This window comes from Penicillium subrubescens, assembly GCF_028828155.1.
Source record: "Penicillium subrubescens strain IBT 31985 chromosome Unknown utg000007l_segment0_segment0, whole genome shotgun sequence".
Taxonomy (NCBI): Eukaryota; Fungi; Ascomycota; class Eurotiomycetes; order Eurotiales; family Aspergillaceae; genus Penicillium; species Penicillium subrubescens.
In genome coordinates this window covers 1,448,280-1,461,357 of record NW_026643157.1, presented here as the reverse complement: position 1 = coordinate 1,461,357, position 13,078 = coordinate 1,448,280, and the positions used below count along the sequence as shown (strand labels likewise).

The following is a 13,078-nucleotide window of genomic DNA, read 5'->3' as shown; positions in this document are numbered from 1 at the left end:
CGGGACACACAGTACCTTTTATTCTCCGAAGAAATTCCTTGCTGGGTCAGACAGCATTACTTCAATCTTTCTTTTTTTAGCATTATGGTAGCCCATTTCTATATTTTCTGTCATCAACTCTTTCAGTGAAAGTTTCCATTTTGGGGTAATGCTAGCCGGGCCTAGTTCGTAACATACTGGAAGAGTAGTAGATTCTGGAACACCTTGATGACTGTAAGATATGGGGGCCATCAATAGAAATAGGATTAGCTTCCTCTAGCATCATCAGCAAGTCGGCCAACTTCGCGCGGCTCCGACAGGCGCAAGTTTCTCGGGATGTCCTTGCCGCCAAATCTCAACTTCACCACCACCACGGACAACACCGACACGCATGGAAGAGAGAAGATTGTGCGCTGCGTTAGAGTGATTATACACTCCACCGTTGAACAGCGCCGTCACATCCTTCCCTATGCCAGAGCTGATGAGCACCTTGCCACCAGGATGTTCATTAATAAAGTTGGTCACGTCGTGAATCACACCAGAAATGACAACAAGGGCCTTTCCACTTCGAGCATCGTTCACAAAATCATCCCAGGAGAAAACTGGCAGTTGCTCCAAGGGGATTCCCCAGTCGAGTTTGGCTCGTTGTTGGTCCACCTTCTTCTGCAATTGCTGAACGCGGCCCTTCTCAATCTCGTTGGCACGGAATTGCTTGAGGTTGGAGGCGAGACCCAGCTGCTTCCATACCCAAATTGACCACTTGGTCGGGTCATATTGCCACCATTCGATGGCATTGCGATAGTCCGATGGAAACTTCACAGGTCAACTCTGGAAGGCAACCTGGATAGATGGTTTATGTCATGGAGATCAACTTACTTCATGGTGGAAATTGTGATAACCCTCGCCCAGTGTCACCAAAGCGGTGACAACATGGTCTCGGGGGGAGTTTCTGTCGTCGAAAGGCTATATATCGTTAGTGCGGTCTTCCATGATCAGGAATGGCTATAGTATTACCTGTTCCCCCAGCCAATGAGCCAGAGAATTGACACAAAAGGTCGCCTGCTGCACGAACAGCCATCTCAAGATCCCTGCGTATATCAGACCACCTTTCCAATCACCCCAGCCCAGGCCAGCTACCACCATCGGAAACAGCATTCCAAATGCAAGAATGAAAAATCCGTAGTGCTTATGCTGCCAGACAACTAAGGGATCTTGGTTGAGGTCTGAGATATCTGTACGACCTTTGTCCTTGGGATTTTGCTTCAAGACCATCCACATGAAATGAGAGTACCAAATACCCTTGTGGACACTATAAGGGTCCTTGTTTGTATCGGTCCATCGATGGTGGGCCCGGTGTTTGCTGCTCCACCAGCGGATGGAGCCTTGTATAGCACCACCCCCGGCACAGGCAAGGAAGATTTTCAACGGCAGACTTCTGTGATGGTGGACTTCGAGTCAGCATGGATCATTTTCTGAGACATGATGCGAACATGCTTACGCTTCGTATGAACGATGTGCCCAAAGCCGATGATAGCCTGCAGTAATACCCAACCCAGTCCAGAAGTAGTAGACAACTGCCCAGATGGCTGTTGGGACTCGTAGTTGAGTATAGAAAGCAGTAATGCAGCCGAGAACGGGTACAATCAAGATAAGGGTTGTATTAACCCAGTTGACATGCTGATACCAGTTACCCAGCGTAACAGGCTGCTCACTGGTATGCACTTTTTGACCACTTGGCTTAGCTTCTGCCATCGTGGCCTCGCTTTTCGGCGGCATGGTGGTTTCGGGAGTGATTGATCGGCAAGCCAGAAGAATCTAAAGCGATGAGGACTGTATGAAACAGAACAAAGGCAACTAGGCACAGAATATCCGAGTATAAGGCCATGGTTATAAGATGATTATAAGATGTAGAATGTCTACTTCCTCGGTCTCATGTGTGAATAACATGTTGTGTTCTTTTTTACTATGTGGTCGAATTTGTTGGGTCGTTGGGGACGACGGACGCCTTGCTCGTTTGCCTCACCAAATCTACCCGCAGGCCCGGCTTCCTTACAATCCAGGCATTAAGGAACACCAACCACACATCTTTAAGAGTCATAACCTTCAAACCATGGGACCATAAGGTCAACCTTGTCAATTTTGTTGACACAAAATTATTGGGATTGTTAGGTATTTGCCGGAAGACAATAGCCTAGATGACGTAGGGTGAAGGCTGAAATAGCCTATCGCGGCTCTTTCAAAACAAATTTTGAATAGCCTATCAAAGTGCTGTGGGGAATGCGCTGAACCCCTACTCAAAATACATCTTGGCTGTAGACTAGATACCGCAAAACTGTTGAAAGAATCCCTGGATAAGTCATAGTACATAGACTGGAACTATATTCCACCTAACTTCCTCGCCCCAAATTTTTGTTGAATCAAAGGAATGAGTCAGGCCATCCTCACGCCATTCTCAAATCGTTTCATATAATCAGGCAATACTGAGAGGACCGAGAATCCGAACCATAAGAGCAGCGACAGAATAAGGCCAGAAGCCTTCGGTCCGTCTTCGAGGGAAGCAATACACCATCTGATTAAGCTCAATCGTAATTGTGGAATCTTTGTAAATCTAGATTTAGGGCTCGCTAGAGGTCGATATAGAGACCGAAAATACCTGTTGTAAGTAATAATATTTACAGAAAGCTGAAACTGTGAGCTCATCGTGCCATCTCCCTCGCAGAGTGGGTTTAGAACGCTCATTTACATCCCAACAGTGTTAACGCTCGTGCCTAAGAGAGTATCGGCAGCCGCAGTATTATCAGCCATTCGAGATACGATGCAAGAGATCCTCTAAGACGACAACAGGAGCGCTTGTCTTATCCTCTCCTCAGATTTAAACCGTCACCAGCTAGCGTCGGGCAGCAATCACTTTCAGTCCTGGTTCGTCGAGAGCCGGCATGCTGATTGACTTCTTTACGTCAACGACCTTCAAAGCTATCTAACCTGGGACACGTTGTCCCTTGGAAATTAGAACATAGAATCAACCCTCCATTTGAGCTATACTATATACAGGCTTAATTAGCGACTGCGTTACCGCTCTTCAACTCCAGGCGGTGTGACCAGTGTCATACCCAGCTGCGGATGAACCTCAACTTGAAACGGTTGGAAGGAAGACCGCTCTCCATCTATACTAAAAGCACCACGAGTGCTGACAGGAACAACCCGGTAGGCTGATACTTTCCGGTGATGAACCTCGCGCATTGCCAAGTGATTGCCTTCCGGTACTCTCTTGAGCCATTGCAAAAGTCTCCAAGTGCCAATTCCAGAATCCACAATTATGATATCCACTAATCCATCATCAGGTCTTGCGTGAGGAAATACCTTAGATTTGGCATCCACGAATGGAAATTGACCTGCACAAAAGACACCCAATGTTGGGTGATGCTCGCGCTTCCAGCTGTCCGGCAGACTGTCATTTAAGGATCCAAGCTGCAAGCCGGGTAATCCGTGCCGGTTTTCTCCGTTGATATCGCTGCCAAGGCGATCAGAATGAGGGTCTGTTGAATGTTGGCTAGTGGAATTGTAGACTGCGAGGTCACACCCGTACACGGGGGGTTTGAACAGGCGTTGGAGGAATCCGACCGCAAATCTTTTGCCGCCCAGGAATCGCAAGCTCTCAGTATCAAGATCGCACTCTGCTAACAATCCGATATTTTGTGATAGAAACGAGAAATACCGTTTGTCGCCTTGAGTGACTAACATGAGATCCATTGGTTGCCGAATACCCTTGAGAGTGTAGAGCGCGGCATGGGAGAAGCTGGTTGTCTTGAACATGTTGACACACATTGCGTTTCCCGAATCTCCAGGGAGCTGAACAACAGGGACGTTTCTTAAAATGTTACCAGCGTCGTCTCTCTGCGCGATACCGTTGATGACCTCGTATGGTAGACCATCACCTGAGCAACACACTATGGCATCCCATGAATCAATGTCACGGTCTTCCCTGACCAGCCGACTAGCATGGCCAGAATAACGAGTTTCATGCAACTCTACACGGCACTGGGCTGCGTCGAAAAGAGGCTTTGCATATCGATAGTACTATTTTATAGCGGAGCCTTGACCTGAAAACGGGTTCAAAAAATCTTCAGGTGCTTTCGTGCCTTTGACTCGTCGTAGGCGCGATCCAGAAGCAATTGGATCCAGGCCTGTAATGTAGAGTAGGAGGTGCTCTGATGCTCTGGTCAAGTAACTGAAACACTTTTTTCGCCGCGTTTAACGTTTTGTGCCGCTCCGCTGCGTAGTGAATGGTCAATTGCTCTCCAGTTGCCTGAGCCCAAAGCACATGCAAGTACCTGATTTCGATCAAATTTTGACGGGTAGCCCGTTATATAGAATGTTAACTGTTCGCCACACCTCCTGCTGGGATTACTCTGAATCATGGATCATACTTTGACTTTGTCTAATTGTGAGTCCATTCTCATCCAGCTTCAATACCGCTGATTCCACGCACAGGGTGGTTTGGCAGACCGCTTGCTCAGTCATGTCCTTCATTTTCTGCATGGTAGTCATGAAGATGCAGTATCTGATCGCGACACACCTAGAAAAATACATAGTTTATCGATCAGTAGCAAAGGCGGGTTTGATAGGCGCTATCTATGACCGAGCCCCGAGATACGAAGTGACAAAGTTACTTTCTCGGTTTTGGAACACGTCCGTGAGAGATGACTCTAGAATTAGACGAGTCGTCATTAATCTGAATTAGAGAAACTAGGGTTCTACAAGAACCGCTAAATATATCTACCGCTTCCAGAATTCCATTTCTTTCACCTCTGCCATAGAACGGCATTTCACCAACGTGCGCGGAAATCGTGGATCTAACCCGCCGGTCATCCCAGCAGGGGCCAGCTCTAAGAAGTACAGATTTTGAATCCCTTGCTCTTGGACGTATTTGAATATCTCGTGGTACTTGGCGCCAACTTGAGCGACACCATGGTTGTCGTCAGAAAGGCAGATTCGTCCATCCATGGAGAGAAACTCCTGGCTTGCTGTTAGATTATATATTCAAACATAACTCCGATTGACAACGAAATCATACCTGACAAATTTCTGCTGTCGGGTATGGAATCTCAAGCCCTTTCCGCAGTGCACCTGAGTTCAGTTCCAAAAGCCCTCCGTAGGTCGAAATATACTTGAGATTCCTCTTCACCCTCTGCCAGACACCGGGCCATTTCTGAAGTCTTCCACTGGACAAATTTGGATCATCACAATGAAGCCGAATTAGGTCGAAATGACCTACAATCGGAGGCTTCAAGCTCTGCAACATCTCATAGTGAAGATGAAAATAGTCTTCAAACGCACGCTCGTCTGTTCCGCCGGAGACATCTCGCGCCTTTGAGTATAGAGCTCGATTCCAGTCAATGGGGATCCCATGAAGGTGATGCACCGACCCAACGAAGAATTCGAAAGGATACCTGGACAGCGAATCGGATATGAGTCCTCGTAAGATGCTGCTCTGGATCCATTCCGACTCAAATCCTACGAGAATCTTGATTTATGAGGCGTATTTTTCCCGCAGTTGAACCGCTGTCATGAAATATCTCGCCTCATTGGTAAGTAACGATGCTGAAGTTACGCCGGCTTGGACCTGAAACAACACATCATGGTCAAAAAAAGCACATTGAATGCTTATATGTCGATGAGAAGTTAATGAGACTCACTTCTTCTTCATACAGCTCGTCTTCAGAGCGTGGCATATGCTCGCTCAAGCAGAATACTTCCATGCCTTGCCCTACAGCTGTCTGGATCACTTGATCCAAAGTGTTTTGAGCATGACTAGGGCAGAACTCTCCAGAGTGAGAGTGATGGGAGAAAGGCATCTTAGTTTGCGTTCACTTCTGAATGCACAGAATTTGAAATGGACGGAGCTATGAAAGTCAGGATTTTTTTTTTTTTTGATTACCGATACGTATCTCTAGCTACCTAAAAGTTCTTTATCCGAAATTTCACTGTTGCAAGTAGATGGGTGTCTTTCTCGGGTTTCGGACATGGATATTATTGGTGGTGCTGCTTGTCTTGGCGCTCGGCTCTCGGATGACACAGGGGCGGGCAAGGTGCGGTGATGCTATCGCCACATGGATCTATATAAAACGCTGGAGGCAATGTAAAAGGGCGGTGATATTTTCAGACTTCTTCCCAGACCCTAACTTTGACTATCGCACATCCAGTTCTTTGCAAGTTGCAAACTACCATGTATTCGCTCAATCGAACAGCAAAGTCGTTTTGGTTGCTCCTAGCGCAAAGAAGCGGGGCTTCGAAGTTCGACGTCTTTTCTCGACTAGTCTGTGCTATTTTTATCATACGGAGTGTATACACAGTCTACGAGACTGTAAGTCATCACGGTATTGCAGGAATGTTGACGAATGCCTGGGAATCATGGCTCCCGCGGGTATCTCCTGAAAAAAGGACAAATCCACGGATTTTCAAAAGAGGGAATAAAGACACGGAGGCAATATCAAACGCGATGGCACAGAAACTGGCTATTCAAGGACCTATTTCCAAAAAGAACTTGTCTCTTCCTAAAGAGGGATGGGATCTCGAGAGAATTGAGGCGGAGTTGGAGGACCTTCGCAACTTGGACCATACGCGATGGGAGGATGGTCGAGTCAGCGGCGCAGTATACCACGGGGGCAGCGAGCTGCTAGAGATGCAAACTCAAGCTATCGGCAAATTCAGCGTCGCAAATCCCATTCACCCAGATGTCTTCCCAGGCGTGCGAAAGATGGAAGCAGAAATAGTGGCAATGGTATATAAACATCGCAGCCAATCTTTTGACCAGTGACTAACAAGTGATCCAGATCCTGAACGCCTTTAATGGCCCCGACGATGGCGCAGGAGTAACCACAAGCGGTGGCACGGAGTCTATCATTATGGCATGCCTGGCAGCTCGAGAGAAGGCAGCGGCTGAGCGTGGCATCACAAGTCCGGAGATGTATGTCATCGTTTGTGTATCTGTTTTGACCGCAGTGCTGATTGATCAGGATAATTCCAAGTACCGCTCATGCGGCATTTTTCAAGGCTGCCAATTATTTCAAGATTAAGCTGCACCTGGTTTCATGTCCGGCTCCTGAATACAAAGCATCTGTTCCCGAGATTCGCCGGCTGATCAATCGAAACACGGTCCTCCTGGTCGCGTCTGCACCAAACTACCCTCACGGCATTGTCGACGACATCCCAAGAATTTCAGCATTGGCAACTGAACATGGTATCCCACTCCATGTTGATTGCTGTTTGGGATCGCTTATCATTGCTTTCTTGAAAAAATCGGGGTTCCCATCTCCGTACGAAAAGGAAGGCGGCTTCGATTTTCGACAACCCGGAGTCACCAGCATCAGCGTTGACACCCACAAATATGCGTTTGCTCCGAAGGGCAGCTCCGTCTTATTGTATCGCAATCGCTCATACCGAAACTACCAATACTTTCTGCTTCCTGATTGGACAGGTGGTGCGTATGCCTCACCATCCATGGCGGGATCTAGACCTGGTTCCCTGATCGCAGGATCCTGGGCTACATTGATGAGAATAGGGGAGGCTGGCTATATAAATAGCTGCCAGCAGATTGTTGGAGCTGCGAAGAAATTTGAGACTACTATACTCACTAACCCAGTCTTGAATTCTCATATTGGGATTATTGGACATCCCTTGGCCAGTGTCATCGCCTTCACAAGCAGGAACAATGAACTTGAGACGTACGACATCGCTGATGCTATGGATGCTAGAGGGTGGCACCTGAATTCTCTGCAGTCTCCACCTGCTATTCATTGTGCATTTACTCTACCAACAGCTGAAGCCATTGATAGCCTCATTTCTGATTTGATTGAGGTTATCACAGAGTTATCGCTTCGAATCGAAGAGCGGAAAGAGAGCGGGGACCAAAGTGTGCATCAGAGTGGAAAGAGCGCGGTGCTCTACGGAGTAGGGGGAAGTATTGCGGATATGAACACGGTCTCCCAATTTGCGGAAGGATTTTTGGATACTTTGTATAAAGTTTAGAGCGCATCACTGTGTAATATAGAAAAGAAACATAGATGGACTAGTCAGCAATCTTTAACAATTTTTGATTCATTGCCAACCTTTTCATATCTTGAGAATTCGGCTGCTGGTTTTTCTCCCGTTTTCAACCGGCTGTTCCATTGAGGGACATGGATATAGACAGGCTGGCTGCGAATGCCGTCAACATTAAGGCCAAGTCCAAGAGCAAGCGTGACTTCCGGCGAATACCGAAGGAACCTCGGACCTCGAAATTATGGGCCTCCGAGTTCCCAGTTGGACGGTGGATGATTGATCGTTCGACTCATCTGGCCCACTTGCCAGTCCCGAGGTCGCCACCTGTCCTTAGTCATTTCGTCAAGCAAAAGCGACTCCCGAAATTCGACTCCCGAATTCTCAACTCCCCACTTATCAAAATCCAAACTCAATATGCTCCATACTCGGCTCTCGCATGTTTGCGATACCTGCAAGGCACGCAAGGTCAAGTGTCATAGTATGATTTCTTATGGAATACCTTTACTCACTTTGATAGCTAAACATTGCTTGTAGGGCCATTGGACCCTTTGGGAGCGTGTGCGAACTGCCGCGTATGTGGGGGAGGAAACGATTGGCAAGAAAGTACCTAACATTCTGCAACAGAAAAATAGAGAAAATTGCATCTACAGCCCCCTGAAGAGGAGATACAAGTCACGCTCTTACATCACAAGACATTCTTCACCAAGTGACCGCCCTCCACGAGAGGAAATCAACGAGGTTGAAGTACCAACGCCATTATCAACCGCATCAGTCTCCGAAAGGCTTGTAGAAGATGGGGGGAGCAATCCAGACATCTCGCAGTTTCCAAGCCTGGACTTGAATACTGCTTCTCATCCTCTTTATGTAGACCTGTTGCTTGAAATTCGGCAGTCAGCCGGGCGCACCCAGAATGCTCCATTTCTCTTAGGGGTGAGTTTATGGACTGAATTTTTTGCACAACTTGACGCTTACAACTGAATAAAAGGCCAACGAAAATTATTGTTTGTTATAGAGAAAATTATAACCTGATGTGTGACGTATTCTCTAACTTGTGCCTAGTGGCAAGCTCGAGTATGAGTTTCTTCTCCGACGAGCGATTGGATGACCTTTCAGCACGATTAGGTCACGATGGACTTAAGTCACTTGTCGCACAAATATCAGGCATGGTGAAGTCTCGTGTGGAAGTCCTCCATCGTAACCTTGGTCCATCCAGTATATGGAACCAATCTGGCGATGTTCCAAAATTATCGCCTCAAAGAGCACGCCATCTGATCAATAGTATGCCACTACTCATCCAAAATTCTGGGTCGCTACTGAATCTGAAATTATCGTTAGTTTATTTCGAAAATATTCACCCGTTGTATCCATTTCTGGACCGTGATGAATTCGAAACCAGAGCATTTTCCTCCACTTTGGAGGCTAGTCATGCTAATGAACCGGCGTGGACAGCTTTATATCATACCGTGTTAGCTCTAGGTTGCGAATTTGATGGTGGAGGCTCATTCACGCCTGGCGAAGGTGAAGCCTGGAGTCTTTTCAAGGTGGCACTTGATCTTTACCCGAGAATCTTGTTGCTAAACACAGAACTACTAGAGGTTCAGGTAAGCAATATGGAGATGATTTTTCTGTACTTGTGCATCATCAAAGCCGTCTACCAGGGCTAACACTGTCTAGTCGATTACAGCCATGGTAGGTTCAATCCTGCCTGTAAATGGTGCAAAAGGTAATAACTACAACAGGCCGTCTTCTGTCTCAATTTGTCCGGCACGCAGATCCAAGGAAAAATAATATCCGAGGCGGCGCGGGTTGCACAACGAGCATTTTTACATAAATCTTCTGCCAGCTGCGACGCTACTGCACGTAGCCGAGTCTTCTGGGTGGTATATTACATTGAAAAAACGGTGACTTTTCATCACGGTACTACCTCGGTAAGATTCATGTTTCCTACCATCTACGTAGCTGACATGCGCAACAGTTTATCGTAGATTGTGACATTGGCTCGCCCGTACCTGATGTCCCAGAGTCAGTCTTTGGCGATTTTGACTGGTTCATTACTGCGATACGATTTGCAAGGCTCTATTCGCGAATATTTACCGACTTGTTTTCCATAAGTGCAACAAACAAGTCAAAGTCAACATATCTCGTTAATATTGAGAAACTAGAGAGGCTTCTCGAGCAGCAAAGACAAGTGATTCCTCGTCAGTTTCAACCTGGCACGAAATTAAGACCACAAGCGTTCTCCCATCCATGTGGAATCCTCGCAGCTCTCCGAGTGCACTACCACTATCACGAGCTCAAAATCGCTCTTCACCGTATGAAGCTTCATGTTACTCGCGATGAGACTACATCTCAATCTCAGTCGACCATCATCGATATGATGCACTCAGCACGTGCCGTGATTGACGCCACACGAGCCATTTACCAAGAACCATCTACCCCGTTTTTGTAAGTTGTTTCCTGTCTTCTGCTTGGCTGTACTTACTGATATATTCAGTATTATTGCCTTCATGCCTATGACGGCACTATTTATCTTGTTCGACTTTATTATCCATAATCCGGCCCATGTGGATGCCGGCAGTAGTATTGTCTTACTTGAAAGTGTGACGGGCTATTTTAGCGCTCTTGAGTACGCTACCGGCGGGTATTTACCAGGCTCCATGCTAATGCAATTTGCGTCCATCGCGCGCGCATTTCAATCATTTCAATCTTCCCCGCCTGCTGCTCACGCCAACAATATCAGCAGCGCCCGCAGTGACATGGATACAGCTGTTGAAGGATCCGTATCTGGAACTTATGGCACAAGTTCATTTACACATAGTCAGAGTCCTTGGAAGGTTAGATTTGCCTCAGAACCTTGGAGATTTATTGCATTATCTAATATTCAAATCTTCGGCTAGGTTGCCTCTCAATCGATGGCCAATGATCTGTCCCAGAACCCCTCGTACTTGTTCATGAATAGCTCCATGTTTGCAGATGGCAGGCTCACTCCTGGTCTGGAGATCATGGATCTATTTGGAGGCCCCGTGCTTGGCATTGATTTCTTCCCGACTTCAAATTGATCCATTGTATTGAGTTCAGATTTATTCGGGATTTTTGTTCATAATCGTACTGTTGAACCCAGACTGGACGAACAAGTAACCAGTTCCATCCATGTAAAAGGACCTAAAAATGCTACATGGTGGTGCATTGTAGACCAGTTCACAAGTGTCAACTTCACGATATGCAGGGCATCGATGGTGAAGATTTGACGACGAAAGTGGAGCATTACTTACAGAATCGTCTTTTCGGTTGTCACTCATATCTTTTTCCTAACAGGCCAATTCGGATCAATCCGTCTTATTCAATTGGGTCCCCTTGGTATATTTGACCCCTTTAGTGCATACCATGCTGATGACTCGATCCCTTTGACCTCGAGGGTTTGCAGGGTTTGTCGTCTTCTTTGGCCCTACATGCATGAAGCAGGCCGGGGATTTCCTGCCAGGTCCAGGCCTGTTCTGTTCCTTTCTGCTGCTTCTTCCTTTTCCTAGTCGTCATCGTCTTCCTGTTCTAGATAGACCAATTTGACTCAGTCTCCCTCTTCTCTCTTCGCTTCCTGTGCCAGCAGTGCCGTGGGCCCTGTCACATGCAGTCCTATTTTAGCTTGTATTGACAAGCTCACTTATCCATTGGCCTCGATAGAGATCCATGTGTTGGTTATACCACGGCTGATTGCTGGTACATCTAAGGTTAAATTAGTCATCCTGCTGTCCCTCGTTTGCCCACCCAAGCGAGTCTGTAAATTGCCCCGAATACTCCATACTCCGCACGCGGGGGGATCGGATCTTAAGTCCTAATCGGGCAGATTATTGTTCCGAGTTCGATAGGATACGCTAGATCTCTCCCTTTCTCCGCTGTCTCTGACAACCGAGAGGGGAAAATAATGAGCACCGAGGCCCGAATCTTGTAGAGTAAGAATATCATTTCCACAAACTAGATAACTCTATTGGGCGGCCAATCGCCAACGGTAGCACATTAGAATCAGGTCATCGACGAAAAGTGGGGAAATTGAGTTTCATGCCATGTACATAGATGAGAAACTTCATGCAGTTAATGGTAGTTGGTACAGATTTTCAAAGGTTTTGTGCATAGCTAATCGCGAAGAATACATCTGTAGAATGCCCTTTCCACTACTGCGCTGGCACCCCTTGAGTGCCTCAAGGATTGGAAACTGAGTTGGCTCTCTATCGCTCTTATCAGCCTCTTTTTTTCATATGGTCAGGCGCTTGGGCTTAAGGGTCTATTATTTGCAGATCATTGCTATTGTTAGAACAGCATTGGATTTATACTGTTGACGGTTTCAAGAGTCAAGAACCACCAGTGGCTCATCATGTTTGGCCATTTTCCATTGGGGTCTGGCTCAGTCTTTCGGCCTCTCAACGCCGAACAAGCTCCGTGAAAGTTAATTTCTCATTAAGTCCGGGCTGGCTTCAGGTACACTTAAGATTTGTAACACCTAAATTAAATCTCATCCATCGTATGTCACCAGCCGTATCTCTAATTTACTGCTCTAGTCAGCTGGTATCGAGACGGAGATAAGACCTCAAGTACGGTTGACCCTTCATTTTGGACCCAATGTGGCGGCTCATTATGAGGTCGACACGAGGGCCATTAAAGTCAAGCAATTGGCCTTCATTGATGAACCAAACCCGAAGCCCGAAGCCCGAAGCCGGGTAAACCGGATCACAAAAAGGTTGGAACACTTGGAGCTCACTCTGCTCCGTATGTTAGATTTTTAATTCATTGCTGCTGGGGATTTACAGAGCCGCGATCGTATCTTCACTTTCATTCCAGTTATGCCCTGTCTTCCCCGACAAATAAAGGCAAAGGCTGGTTTTCTGATAATGTGCTTCTCAGCCCTATCCGTAAAAGGGTATCGCTCGATTTGGAAAATTGTCTCTTGACTTAGCGACCCAGTGATTTTGATTGGCTCTTGTGTCTCGTGTGGCTTGGTCGGTTGATCAACAGTCAGTACCGAATAATTAGTTTGTTAATCCACGCCGGCTTTGTTTAACCCCGCATT

At 46.8% G+C, this 13,078-nt stretch overlaps 5 protein-coding genes across 5 annotated transcripts; 3 read left to right on the top strand and 2 right to left on the bottom strand.

Annotated features, from left to right (window-relative positions):
* Positions 1–264: 264 nt before the first annotated feature.
* N7473_010294 (acyl-CoA desaturase) lies at positions 265–1,755 on the bottom strand (the record flags this gene model as incomplete). Its single annotated transcript, XM_057156233.1, has 4 exons — positions 265–792; positions 856–942; positions 994–1,414; positions 1,478–1,755. The coding sequence occupies 4 exons, from the start codon at positions 1,753–1,755 to the stop codon at positions 265–267; spliced, it is 1,314 nt and encodes a 437-aa protein (XP_057004888.1).
* A 1,293-nt stretch (positions 1,756–3,048) lies between these two features.
* N7473_010293 (ATP-NAD kinase-like domain-containing protein) lies at positions 3,049–3,792 on the bottom strand (the record flags this gene model as incomplete). The annotated part of the gene is made up of 1 exon (XM_057156232.1): positions 3,049–3,792. One exon carries the CDS (start codon positions 3,790–3,792, stop codon positions 3,049–3,051), a length of 744 nt encoding a protein of 247 aa, XP_057004887.1.
* A 2,392-nt stretch (positions 3,793–6,184) lies between these two features.
* Positions 6,185–8,007, top strand: N7473_010292 (pyridoxal phosphate-dependent transferase; the record flags this gene model as incomplete). The annotated part of the gene is made up of 3 exons (XM_057156231.1): positions 6,185–6,760; positions 6,813–6,946; positions 6,996–8,007. Coding segments are annotated over 3 exons (1,722 nt in total), but the record flags the coding sequence as incomplete, so codon positions are not given.
* A 149-nt stretch (positions 8,008–8,156) lies between these two features.
* On the top strand, positions 8,157–8,498 carry N7473_010291 (uncharacterized protein; the record flags this gene model as incomplete). The annotated part of the gene is made up of 1 exon (XM_057156230.1): positions 8,157–8,498. The coding sequence occupies one exon, from the start codon at positions 8,157–8,159 to the stop codon at positions 8,496–8,498; it is 342 nt and encodes a 113-aa protein (XP_057004885.1).
* Positions 8,499–9,092: 594 nt separating this feature from the next.
* N7473_010290 (fungal specific transcription factor domain-containing protein) lies at positions 9,093–11,078 on the top strand (the record flags this gene model as incomplete). Its single annotated transcript, XM_057156229.1, has 7 exons — positions 9,093–9,297; positions 9,355–9,620; positions 9,694–9,708; positions 9,759–9,947; positions 9,995–10,464; positions 10,514–10,853; positions 10,917–11,078. 7 exons carry the CDS (start codon positions 9,093–9,095, stop codon positions 11,076–11,078), a joined length of 1,647 nt encoding a protein of 548 aa, XP_057004884.1.
* Positions 11,079–13,078: the final 2,000 nt, after the last annotated feature.